Below are 13372 nucleotides of genomic sequence, written 5' to 3' on the forward strand. Positions count from 1 at the left end.
CACTCGGGAGGCAGAGCCAGGGGGATCTCTGTGAGTTTGAGGCCAGCCTGGGCTACAGAGTGAGTTCCAGGACAGGTGCAAAGCTACACAGAGAAACCCTGTCTCGAAAAACCAAAAAAAAAAAAAAACCAAAAAAAAAAAAAAACCATTATGAGGCAATATCTCATTGTGTGGCCCTGACTACCTGGAACTTGTTATATAGAAGATCAAGACTGGCCTCAAACTGACAAGAGACCCACGGTCTATGCCCCCAGTGCTGAGGTTAAAGGTGTGCACTGCCACGCCTGGGTGAGAGTATGTAGTGAAGCGGAGTAATGCCAGATTTTTTATGTTGTCTCTTAAAGGCCCATATGTTAAAGGTGTGGTCCCCACAATAGTATAGTTTGAAGGAGTAGCCTGGTAGGAGGTATTTGGGTTATTTGGATCTCTTTCTCATCCTTGGTTTTTAAATTAGTGCAGAGGATCAAGCCTAGGACCTCACATATGCCAGATAGGAGCTCTGCACAGGCTACCCTTCCAGTCCTCCTCTTCTGCTGTCCTTCCAAGCCGCGAGGTGTTTTACGGTGCCATGTGCTTTACCCATAATGTATACCCTCACCACAGGCACAGAGCAAGTTGGATAATCTTATTCATGAGCTAAAATTTCTAAAACTACAAGCAAAAACAAACTTTTTCCTTTTATAAGCTAATTACTTCGGGCATTTCATTATAATGATGGCAGGCTGACTAACATGGGAACGACTTAGAAAATAAAATGATCAAGACTAGAATCTGTGTGTGTGTGTACCCACACGGACAGGACAGAGGAGAAGGGTGGGTATCCTCTATCCCTCTCCGCCTCATTCCTTTGAGGAAGGATCTTTCACTGAACCTGGAGCTTGCCATTTTCCAGCAAGGCTGGCAGCCAGCGAACCCCAGCATCCTGCAGCCTGCACGGCTCCCCACCCAGCCCTGGCATCACAGGAATGCATACTCATGCCCAGCTTTTTATGTGGGTGCTGAAGATCCAAACTCAGGCCCTCAAGCTGCTACAGTGAGCACTCCTGTTCCCCGAGCCATCTCCCTGGCCCAAACATAGTATTCTGTCAAAACCTACAAGTCACAGTGATCCTCTGAGAAGATCGTCCAGTTTTCTTTGCTCTGCTTGTATTAGTTCCTTTCCACTGTGGCAAAATACAGGACAGAAACAGCCTAAAGGAGGAGAGATTTATTTTAACTCATGGATTCAAAAGGTTCAGTCCATCATGGGAGGGAAGGCACCGTGGAACAGGAATCAGAGAGCAAAGCCACAGAGGAGGCTGAGACAGGAGGATCATAAATTTGAGACCAGCCTGGGCTACATAGTGAATTCTAGGCCAGCCTAAGCTACACAGTGAATTCTAGGCCAGCCTGGGCTACACAGTGAATTCTAGGCCAGCCTGGGCTGCATAGCAAGACTTTGTCTCGGAGTCTAAATCAGGATCCAAGCAATGGCCCGGTGGGTAAAGGCACTTGTTATTAAGCCTGAGGATCTGAACTCTATCCCCAGAGCCCACAGGGTACTAGGGAACCAGCACTCACAGGCTGTCCTCTGTCTTTCACATGCACACCATGGTGCACACACAAATGTAATTAAAAACCAACAAGCAAAAAACCCAAGCAAATAAAAAAGCCCATTGAGTCGCAGTATTATCCACTCCCAGACCACCCTGAGCCCTCCCTGCCCATTCTCTGCCAGGTGCCTGCCACCTCACTACAGGGAAGGTAGACCAGCCACATGAAGATGATCTACAAATACTTGGGCACTCACCGGGCGGTGGTGGCACATGCATTTAATCCCAGCACTCGGGAGGCAGAGCCAGGCAGATCTCTGTGAGTTCGAGGCCAGCCTGGTCTACAGAGCAAGATTCAGGACAGGCACCAAAGCTACACAGAGAAACCCTGTCTCGAAAAACAAAACAAAACAAAACAAACAAACAAAAAAATACTCGGGCACTCTATACAGAAGGGCATGTGTATCCTTGACCCCCAGGAGGTCCCCAAACCAATGAATAACGGTGTTTTTCTTCTTGCGGTATATGTATACATAATAGGCTCCAGAGACTCACATGAACACTTGGCAGGTGTGAAACCTCCCTCTGTAATTCCAGGCTCTGAAGGCACATTCATGGGATTCCTAGAGCAACTGACTGGCTAATGGGACTAGAGCCATATCATTGGGCTCTGAGTTTGATTGAGAGACCCTGTCTCAATGAATAAAGAGGAAGAGGTTGAAGATGACTTCTGACTTCAACCCTGGGCCTTCACAGGTATGTTCACGCACACATGCACATTAACCTACACATAAGTAAAGAAACACGCATACATTCACATGCAACACACACACACACACACACACACACACACACACACACACATGCAACACACACACACACACACACAAATGGGACAGAGAAAGAAATTAAGGTCCCTAAAGATCCCTGATTGCTGAGTTGGAGGTCATGACTGCACATCCCAGGGTGGACACGACTGGTCTAGTGGGGCGGGAAGTGAGGAGAGGGTGAACACTGGAGCTGGACCTGGGAATCATCGAAGCCTCTCAGAGTCAACAGAGAAGGCAAAGGAGAGCCCATAGAGGAAGCAGAGGGTCCCTGTGGATCAAGGGTAAGTCCCCAGTGGCACGATGGGAGAGGAATCTGGCTTAGAGCCGTCTGTGGTGCACAGGTGGAAACCAAGGGGGCCGATGGAGCAAGACATGGCTTCTGACTCAGCAACAGCTGATGCTGTAGGGAGATCAGAGAGGATGAAAATGGAGGACAGGCCATTGGAGGTGGCCAAAGGAGCCCCCAAGAGGAAATTATGCTTGCTCGCTGCAAGAGGGTGGCTTCCCTGCAGTGAAGGCTGAGGGTAGACGCTGATGCGCACAACAGGAAGCTAACGGACTGACTCACCAGAAAACATCTTGCTGTAAAGAAAGGGGAGGGACAAATAGCATTCTTCAGGGAATGATAAAGGATAGCCTGTCACTGAGTGTGGTGGCACACCTCTGAAATCCCAGAATTTGGGATGTTAGAGGCAAGGTGGTCAGTTCAAGGCCAGCCTCAGCATCATAGGAAGTCTGGCAGCAGCTTAGGTCACATTAGATTGTCTCACCCCTGCCCATCTGCCCCCAGAATTATAGGATCTGGGATGTAAGACACATACATGAGAAAGCGGGTCCTGAGATAGGCAAGGGAGGCGAGGTCAGGATCCCACTGCGGGAGGGATGATGGTCTTTGCTTTGTCTGCAGCCACGCCCCCTTTCCCTACTGACTTGGAGCTGCCGGGTTGGGAGGTTCTCTGAACTTCAGCGGGGCACAGTGGGAAAAGATGAGTCTGTGTCTAAAACTGGCTTTAGGGACAGGAGAAATGGTTCAGCGGTTAAGAGCACTCACTGCTCTTCCAGGGGACCCTAGTCTGATTTCCAGTACCCACAAGGCAGCGCGAAACTGTCTCTAACTCCAGTTCCCGGGGATCTGCCGCCCTCTTCTGACCTCGGCGGGCACTGCATACACGCGGTGCACGGACTTAGGAAAAACACTCACACACATAAAAAAACACATTTTTTTTTTTAACATTTAAAAACTTGCCAGGCGATGGTGGCACACGCCTTTAATCCCAGCACTCGGGAGGCAGAGGCAGGTGGATCTCTGTGAGTTTGAGGCCAGCCTGGGCTACAGAGCGAGTTCCAGGACAGGTTCCAGTTCCAGCTCTCTAAAGCTACACAGAGAAACCCTGTCTCGAAAAACCAAAAAAAATAAAAATAAAATAAAAACTGACATTAAAAAGGTAATTTGAATGGAATAAAAGACTTGAAGTGAATCAATGAGCATTTTTCGTAGGTGCTGGCATACGTAGTCAAACCTGAAAAACCTTTCTGGATGCTGGTGTGAAGTGCACAAACGAGTGGTGGAAGAGAGGGGAAGGAGCGCCCTCTAGCGTCCCTTCTCTGCTGGAGCCCGAGACTAAAGAAGCCGGCTGAGCAACGTGAATTTCTCAACTTCCCCTGACATTCTGATGACAGCATTACCGTCAAACCCCCGGTCATGTGCCTGCTCAGTAAGAAGAAATGTGGAAACAGGGAGTGAGTCTTGGATCCTGTGCAGGAGTCCCATCCCAGAGGGTGGAAAGATGAGGTTCCTACAGGAATTCGAACAATAGAAGATGGACACAGAGAGAAACGGGTGGAATGTCACAAACAGACGCATCAAAACTGGAAAGGACAAACATCGAGGTCCGTGTGGGAATGGAAGTGTGTCTGGTTAAGATAGTTGAGATGATACCCGGCTCCGGCTTCATCGGTGTTGTTTTTTTTACTATTATGTATATGAAAGAGGGCGCCAGATCTCATTACAGATGGCTATGAGCCACCATGTGGGTGCTGGGAATTGAACTCAGGACCTCTGGAAGAGCAGTCGGTGCTCTTAACCTCTGAGCCATCTCTCCAGCCCCTGTTATTTGTTTTTTTTCTGTCTCTTTAAGACAGTCTTACCATGTAGTCCAGAGCAGGCCTTCTTACAACAATCCCCCTGCACATACCCATAAATAGGATATTTTAAAGTATGAAAAAGAGAAGAAGGAAGAAGAAGAAATGATCTGACAATTCCATTTTTTGTTTGTTTTATTTTTGTTGTTGTTGTTTTGTTTGAGACAGGGTCTCACTATGCATCTCTGACTGGCCTAGAACTCAGCCATGTAGACCCGGCTGGCCTCAGACTCACAGAGATCTACCCGCCTCTGCCTCCCAAGTTCTGGGATTAAAGGCGTGCACCTCCATGCCCAGCTAATTCCACGCTTGCCAGCAGCCTTCAGCGGCTCTCTGAGAGCCCATGGGAACACTACCCCTAACCTTCCCGTCTCCCCGCCAGCGTCTTCTCCACTCTCTATCCTAGGAAGACCCTCTTTCCAGCGCAAATACTGAACGAGGATTGGCCCCAGGCACGACAGGAGAAGTGAGGACATATCCACTCAAGGAGGTGCTTGTGGCTACGGGGCGACCGTGTGGTGGGAGAGCTGTTCTTTGGAGTCAAACCCATGGGAGTCACATCCCAAGCCTGCTGATTCAGAGTCATTGCTTGGTCTTGCTCCTCCATCCTAAATTTCCCCTCTGTAACATGAGGGTGCCAGCCCTTCCCTCCTCCCCTCCCTCCCTGCCTCCCTCCCACTAAGGGTCTTGTGGAAGCTACACGCGAGTGGGCAAGCGGCTTCTGAAGTCTGTAGCTTCCCCCGCAGGCCCCAGAAGAACCTCCCGCTTACCCTGCAGTTCTCACAGGCTTCCCTTGTCCCTGGAATGTCCAACACAGTTGCACACCCAGCACGAGGCCGGTCAAAGCAACACAGGCTGCAGGGGAAGGAACTGTTTGTTTGCATTCCAGGGCAGGGTGGTGTGGGAAGGCCTTTCCAAACCACCCTCATTACTTCCCCAGACTTTTCCAATTGCCCATGCCAGGCACAGAGAGGTCACTCTCGCCAACCTCTGCATCTCTAAGTCCTGCTGTTGCTGAGTCTGTCTCCTCTGGTTCCCTCCCACCACTGCAGTTCAACTCCTCATCGTCCTTTCTGGAGACAGGCAGGGGCCCTGGGACGGGCAGTCTTCTGCCCAGCGCCTCTCCCCAGGTACCCAGGTACCAGAGCCCACCACACGGAAAATCTCCCCAGGTCACTTTCCTATTTATCCCTTATCGATTCAGTACCTAGGGTGACGCCTTGACTTCCTGGCAGGGCTCAGTTTCCGGTTGGGACCTAATTTTCCAGCTCTCTCCCCAACCTCATGGCAGCTCAGACCAACTCCTGTGGTCTCCCGCCTTCACAGATGGTCCAGTCTCCAGAATGACCCATAGTGACTGAGGGGTTCCTGGAAATGGTTCGGGCTTTTGTTTTTGTTTTTTCATTTCCTCCTCCTCTTCCTTCATTTCCTCCTCTTTCTCTTCTCCCCCCTCTCCTCCTCTTCTTCCCCTGCCTCCTCCTCTTCATCTCCTCCTTATCCTCCTTTATACCCACCCCCACTCCTCCTTTCCTTCTTTCTCTCCTTCTCTGTTCCTTCCCCCCTTCTCCTTCCCTTTGCTCTGGAGATGCTGGCAATCATTCCCAGGGCTCACACTTGCTCACACTAAGCTACATACCCTAGCCCCTTGGATGTGGGCCTTGAGTACCAAAGCCGAGACAGGCCTGGGCACACCACGATGACTGACAGCCTGGTTTAGCCCCGGGTCTCTGGCTATTTCGTTGTCTCGTTTCTAGCTCGGAAACGATCCCCCTGGCATATCCCCCCCGCCGCTTCTATTGCTCGGCCCCTGGCTTTCTGCTTGGCCACCCCTTCTGCAGCTCCTCGCAGAGTGGTTTATTTGTCCTCTCTTCGAGCTCTGTTCAAGGCCCTCTGTTCAAGGAGCCCTGCATTGCAACGGCTGCTCTCTCATCTCCTCAGCTTCTTGGGCTCCTTAGCCTAAGAACGAACAGGTTTATTTCTTACAATCACAACCTGCATCTACAGGTTCTGCGTTCTCAGGCTCTACCACACACACACACACACACACACATGCTAGGAAAAGTTATCACAATATCACTGACACACATGTAGCATGCAGCCATGGTTGTATCCATATTGAGCATCTGTGCTGTCCTTTTTAATCACCGTATAAAGACCACAGTATAACAACTACTCACATTGTGTTAGGAATTACAGTCATTTAGAAATGATTTCATGTATGGGAAAGGCTGGGGACATAGCTCCCTGGTACCAGCTTGTGTATGAGATCTTGGGTTCAATCCCCAGCACCTACAGAGATAATAAATAAGTGGGAGGGGCTAAGGATATTAAGAAGTTGGTAGAGTGCTTAGCCAGTACTCACAAAGCTCTGGGTTTGATCCCCAATGTCTCAAAAACTGAGCGTGGTAGTCCACCAGGCCAGTAATTTCAGCATCAAGAGGTGGAGATAGAAAGATCAGTAGTTCAAGATCATCCTCAGATATATAGTAAGTTCAAGGCCAGCCTGGGATACATGAGACTGTCTCAAATACAGGCAGATCAACAGAAATAAATGGGGGGCTATTTGGAATATTGTAATGAAAACAGTAGGTTATTTGCACATAGGACACCTCTACAAGGTCCATTGTGGTGTTTGTGGGTGTCCGAGAAACCAGTATGCTTGTCCAGAGTCTTGCAACCCTCCAGAGTCTGTGTCTCCTTTCCCAAAACGGAACAACCGTCTGGCCAACTAAACAGAAGTGACACTATGAACCTCAATGACTGGAACCTCAAAGGTGACTCAGGCCCACCTGGCTCACCCCCATGCTCCAGAACCCCAGGCCCTGTGAAGGGAACAAAGGATCTGCCTTCAGCCCTCACTGAGCCCCTAGTAGATGGTCCACACCATGGGAATAAATAGGTGAAAGACAGCCACAGACAACATGCAGTGGCTGGTATAGGTAAGCCCTTCTTCACCTTGATAATTCTCGGTCCAGACAATTCTGGTTCATATTCCAGAAGGGAATAGTGGCAGACTCCAGCCTGACCCATTCAAACAGGTCCAGAGTCTAACTTGCTTCTGACACGATTAAAAGGTTCCCTGGGTAGCCGGGCGGTGGTGGCACATGCCTTTAATCCCAGCACTCGGGAGGCAGAGCCAGGCGGATCTCTGTGAGTTCGAGGCCAACCTGGTCTCTAAAGCGAGTTCCAGGAAAGGCGCAAAGCTACACAGAGAAACCCTGTCTCGAAAAACCAAAAAAAAAAAAAAAAAAAAAAAAAAAAAGGTTCCCTGGGAAAAAGAGAGAGGCAGGCGCAGCTGCAGACCACGCAGCGTCTCCATCTGCTCATGGCTGCTGGGGGCTGACCATGAGGCCACAGGATCCAGGAAGAGGACACTTTTCCTATGGGAGAGACACAAGATCTCAATGTGGAACGATGTTTTCATGTCACCCTAGGTGGCACAAATGAGGTGATTCTTACATTGTTTTGTTCCTACCCATCATTGGGACACACACCACACACCACTTCATTCTGTACCATCAGTCTGGGCCATTGTTCTAAATCGTGTGTGTGTGTGTGTGTGTGTGTGTGTGAATTGTCTGGCATCATAATTGATAGCTGTGTTTGCCATTCTTTTCAATTCTGTACAACACATCTAAAATAAACAGTTTATAGAGGAAGAGCTCATTTTGACTGCTGGCATCAGAGTTTCAGTCCCTGGCCACTTGGCTGCATTGATTCTGGGCCCATGCATGACAAGGCAGAATAGCATGGGGAAAGCCAAAGCTTCTCCCCTTGTAGCAAACAAGACAGAGAGTAAGACAGGAAGGGGTCAAGGACAAGACAGACCCTTCAAAGCATGACCTCTGGGACCTACTCCCTCCAACCGGTCCCCATCTCCTAAAAGCACATTTGGTATAAACTCCTCAATGAATTAACTCATCGATGATGTCAGACCCTAATGATGCAATCACTTCCCAGTGATTGGATTTGCCACCTCAGGACCACACGAGCCTCTTGGGGGGCTACACACCTTCAACACATGAGCCTCTTGGAGGGCTACTTCACACTCAAACTATAACAGCAAACCCTGCTTTTCCGTTTTGTTTTACTTAGGTAACTGTGCATCCTAGAACAGCAGTTTCTGGGACACTGAGATGGGTAGGTACATGGGTAGGTGGTTTAGTGTAGAAGGCAGTGTTGCGAGGTAAGTCCACCAGAGATGACCACACGGACACTCGTAAAGCCAAAAAAGAAAGTCATTATTGCTGGCTGGCGGCTGCATAGGGAACTTGCCCAAATCATGCAGCCCTGAGCTTTCACAGCCCTTTGTCTTTCATGCAAAAAACCACATCCTGGTTGTCACACTTCAGTTAGCGAGAAGCAGAACTACAGAAGCCAAAAATCAAGGTCAGCACAGTCAAGGACTTTTCTGGAACTATGGACTAGGTCTTTGATGGATTAGGTCTTTGTTTCCATGGTGGCAGGCATTGGGGCCTATGTGCTGGGTTTTAAGATGGGAATGGTGCCTTTAACATGGCGTCGGTTGTGTTAAGGTCTGGGGGCCTGTTACAGTAGCACTCAAGTCTTTGTGGCTAAGCAACTTTGTTTCATTTTTCCAGTTACTCCAAAGCTCTTTTAAATTGCTTAAATGACAATTGTAACTTCTCCAGACATGTATTCTATTGTTGGGGTGTGGGGGGTGTGGGGTGGGGGCTGATGTGTGTGGAGGCCAGAGGACACCTTTCAGGAGTCAGTTTTCTCCTTCCACGTGGGTTCCAAGGACGGAACTTAGGTCATGAGGCTTGTACAGGAAATGCTTTCACCCGCTGAGATCTCACTGGTCCCAGACCTGTATTCTTTTCCTCCATGATACTGGCTATTTTCCATTGACCTACCCAGACTTACTGCTCAGCCTCGCCAGCTCTGCTCTCTTGCCTCAGGAGGCTGGCAGCTAAGGGCTGAACCACAAAGATCTTTGCCTCTACTTTCAGATAAGGTTTGCCAGGAGTGTGGAAGGGTGTCTAGAGAGAAGATTGGGTATCAGCTGCCTCCCTTCCTGCATTCCTCTGCCACCTCGAACACATCCTGTCTGCCAGCCTCTCTTCCAAGGCCACAGCAGAAGCTGGATTCCAAGACTTCCAATCCCCCTTCTCCCTTGGTCTCTTTGGCCCAAAGGATGATAAAGGTTCTCACTGCTGCCCCCTCAATAGCATCCTATCTGGAGTCTCCTAATCCTGCCCACAGCACGTGTTACTGGTTGAACCACGCCCCCTACAGATCCACTTGCTGAACTCCTGCTGTGGATATTGCTCGATATAAATAAAGCACTGATTGGCCAGTGACCAGGCAGGAAGTATAGGCGGGACAAGGAGAGAGGAGAATTGAGGAAGGAGGAAGGAAAGGGAGACCGGCTGGAGCCACTGCCAAGACAAGGAAGATGTAAAGTACCGGTAAGCCACGAGCCACGTGGCAAAGTAAAGATTAATAGAAATGGGCTGAATATAAGAGTGAGAGCTAGACAATGATAGGCCTGAGCTATGGCCAAGCAGTTTAAATAATGTAAGAGTCTGTGTGTTTGTTTTATAAGTGGGCTCTGGGACTGGTGGGACTTGGTGGTGGGAGCTGGAGAAAAATTCTCCAGCTACAAACTCCCAACTCCCAGTGTTTTAGAATGAGCCTGCGTTTGGAGACAGATGAGAGGGGTTAAGTGAGCCATTGGAATGGTCCAATAGGACCTAGAAGAAGAGGGTCACGTAAAGACAGGGAGAAGATGGCCAGTGGAGAGAGGAGACCTTGGCGTTACCTGCTGACATATCATCTCGGACTTCCAGTGTTCAGACTGTGAGCAAACACATTTCTGTTGTCAAAACCTCTCGGTCTGTGCTACAACCCCAACATTCTAAGCATCTCCTTTACCAACTACTCAAGGAGGCTTGGGGGTGTCATTTTCTTCTGGGACCCTGACTTGCCCAGTATTACCCATGAGGCCATTAGACATCCCTTCATCAAACCCAACCTATCTATTGGCACTTGTTACCATTTCTGCTATTTATTCTCTTGTCTTGAGATACAGTAGACCCACAGGACCATTTACAACAAGGTACTTAAACCAAAAGAGTTTAATGGAGGGACTAGTTAGAATCCAACTCTCATCTGTGAAGAATACCTTGTCATTTCTAGAAAAGTCCTTTTCCATCCTTAAGTCAGCTTCAACTCTGGCGCCTCTGAGGGGGATGACTGAAGCCCAGGGTGTTTCGGAAAGTGCTCCATGAGAATCGTAGCTGCTGCTTCAGGATCTGAGGGTCCCGTTGGCAGATGAAGAGGCCAGGCGAGACAAACTGGAACTTTTGGATGGGAACTCAGGGACATCTAGGGAAGAAAAAGTACCATTAGCGGGAAGGCTGTTAAAGCGTCAAAGGAGGTCATACAATTAAACTTCTTGTAGTGATATGATGCAACGTAATGCAGTCATGAGGCAGATGAGGATTTCTAAAATTTCCTACATCACTCCCATGCAGATTTCATAGATTGAACTATATAACTAGTAAATCTTCACCCTCAAAATAACTTTCACACACACACACACACACACACACACACACACACACACACACACACACGGGCGCTGACTTCATTCTTCAAGGGCCACCCACCTTGGCTTTTTGAGATAGGGTCTCTCAGTAGTCTGGGGCTCGTCAGTTAAGCTAGGCTGGCTAGCCAGTGAGCCCCAGGGATCCACCTGTCTTGACCTCCTAAGTGCTGAGATTATAAGTACACACTACCATACCTTGCTTTTTACGAGGATGCTGGGGGTCAAATTCAGGTCCTCATGCTTTTAAGACAAACACTTTATAGACTAAGCTATCTCCCCAGTCCCCACCACATTTTATTTGATCCTCAAGAAAATCATGAGATAGAAAGGGAGGGAGAGAGAGGGGTATTCACAATCTCCATTTTATCAGCCAATGAAATGGAGGAACAGGCCTGATAGCTACAGCCTACAGTCACACAGCACAGTGTCACAGCTAGCTCCAGAGACCTCTGCATCTTAGACCAGGGAACACCAGCACGGTCCCCATGCCTTTCACTCTACTCATCTGCATGCACACTTGGGGACATGGCAAATGGCCCAGGTTGACAACCCAACCCAAACTCACAGTGACAACAGATCTCTCCTTGACATCTGGTGGTGTGCAGGAAATGGAAGAGGGAGGAACAGAGAGTAAGAAGATAAGACAATCTGAGCTTGAGGCCTTAAAGAGGGAAGTGCTTTATAAAGTCAGCCTTCGAAGGCAGGCACGCGGGAGGCAGAAGCAGGTACGTTTCTGTGGATCTGAAGCCAGACTGGTCAACATAGTAAGACCCAATCTCAAAGAATAAATTAAATTTAAAACGTTTGCCCTAGAGCTAAGCACGATATAAGCATCTATAATCCTGGATGTCTGAATTTAGAGGAAGGAGGGTTGCCGAAAGGTCAAGGCCAGCCTGAGCTACACAGTCCTGGACTACCTGACTCCAAACACACAAAAGGTAAATAGTGTGCCTTTCCCTTGCCTCCAATTGCACAATGATGAAAGACGATTCCCTCGGCCGAAGCCCCGCCCCCACCCCCCAATCTTGGCAGGTCACCGTGGAATCACTAGTCCATCTTACACCCTGACAGATGTGTGCAGGCTTCCTCTGAATCTTGGAAAATCTCACTCTTGATTTTCATTGACTCAGAAGCCAGTGACTGGTGTCACTTGCTGTCCCCCTCCAGCTAACCTGCCCCTTCACTGTCCCTCAAGGACGAATCATGTAGAATGGTCCTGCTCCACATCTCTGACCTGCCTGAATTCCTTACAGCTAACTCATCCTTCAAGGTCCACCTTCTCCTAGAAGCTTGAATGTCTATTTTTTTTTTTTTTTTGAGACAAGGTCTCATATATAGCCCAGGTTGGCCACTTTGAAATCTTGATCCTCCTGCCTCTGCCTCCTGAGTGCTGGGATTATAGGCATGCATGACTACACCTGGAGATTCAGATGAATTATATATGTGCTCACACACATGTACATGTGGAGGCCAGAAGTCGACCTCAGCTATTTTCCTCAATTGCTCTCCACCCTGATTTCTGAGGCATGGTCTCTTGTTGGCCTGGAGCTTGCTGATTCAGTTAGACTAGCTGGCCAGGAAGCACCACTCACATCTGTTTACCCAGAGCTGGGGTTATGGATATGATGGATGTCTTAGTTAGGGTTCCTATTGCCACAAGCACGACAACTCTTATAAAGGAAAAAAAACATTTAATTGGGGGGATTTACAGTTTCACACGTTTAGTCCATTATCATCATGGTGTGACATGGTGGCGTGCAGGCAGACATGGTGCTGGAGAAGGAGCTGAGAGTCTTACATCTTGATTTGCAGGCAACAGGAAGTGAACTGAGACATTGGATGTGGCTTAAGCATATTTGAGACCTCAAAGCCCACCTCCACAGTGACACACTTCCTCCAACAAGGCCACACCCACCCTAACAAAGCCACACCTCCTAATAGTGTCACTATCTTTGGGGGCCACTTTCTTCCAAACCACCACACTGGGATTGCAGACACAGGCCAGCCACCACTGTCAACTTTTATGTGGCACTGGCTGGGTATCAAACTCAGGTCCCCATGCTTGCACAGAGAACATCCTACGGACTGAGCCATCTCCTCAGCCCTGTTATTGTGTCTTGGGACTAACATTTCTCTGCATAGCCCAAGCTGGCCTGGAATTTATAGCAATCCTCCTGTTTCTGCCTCTCAAATGCTGGGATTACAGGTGTGCATGAGCCTGCCTATATTTTTGTTTTGTTTTGTTTTTTCAACACAGGGTTGCTGTGTGTAGTTTTGGTGCCTGTCCTGGATCT

General features: G+C 48.8%; 2 protein-coding genes across 8 annotated transcripts in view; both read right to left on the bottom strand.

Annotated features, from left to right (window-relative positions):
- The window catches only part of Znf395 (zinc finger protein 395), an 83430-nt gene extending 72682 nt beyond the window's left edge, over window positions 1-10748 (bottom strand). The window contains exon 1 of one of the 2 annotated variants that reach the window (XM_052732921.1): window positions 10653-10748. In XM_052732921.1, coding sequence (XP_052588881.1) covers window positions 10653-10660 — 8 coding nt within the window. In that variant the 5' untranslated portion in view covers window positions 10661-10748. The remainder of the gene's footprint in view (window positions 1-10652) is intronic. The other variant, XM_052732922.1, reaches the window with a different exon arrangement.
- The window catches only part of Fbxo16 (F-box protein 16), a 91677-nt gene that overhangs the window by 28301 nt on the left and 50004 nt on the right, over window positions 1-13372 (bottom strand). For 2 of the 6 annotated variants that reach the window (XM_052732930.1, XM_052732928.1), the window contains exon 8: window positions 10653-10855. In XM_052732930.1, coding sequence (XP_052588890.1) covers window positions 10685-10855 — 171 coding nt within the window. In that variant the 3' untranslated portion in view covers window positions 10653-10684. Of the gene's footprint in view, window positions 1-7771; window positions 7885-10587; window positions 10856-11643; window positions 11670-13372 lie in introns of those variants that run through there. The other 4 variants (XM_052732931.1, XM_052732926.1, XM_052732929.1 and 1 more) reach the window with 3 other exon arrangements.

Source organism: Peromyscus californicus, unplaced genomic scaffold (genome assembly GCF_007827085.1).
Source record: "Peromyscus californicus insignis strain IS unplaced genomic scaffold, ASM782708v3 Scaffold_12__1_contigs__length_115047231, whole genome shotgun sequence".
NCBI lineage: Eukaryota > Metazoa > Chordata > Mammalia > Rodentia > Cricetidae > Peromyscus > Peromyscus californicus.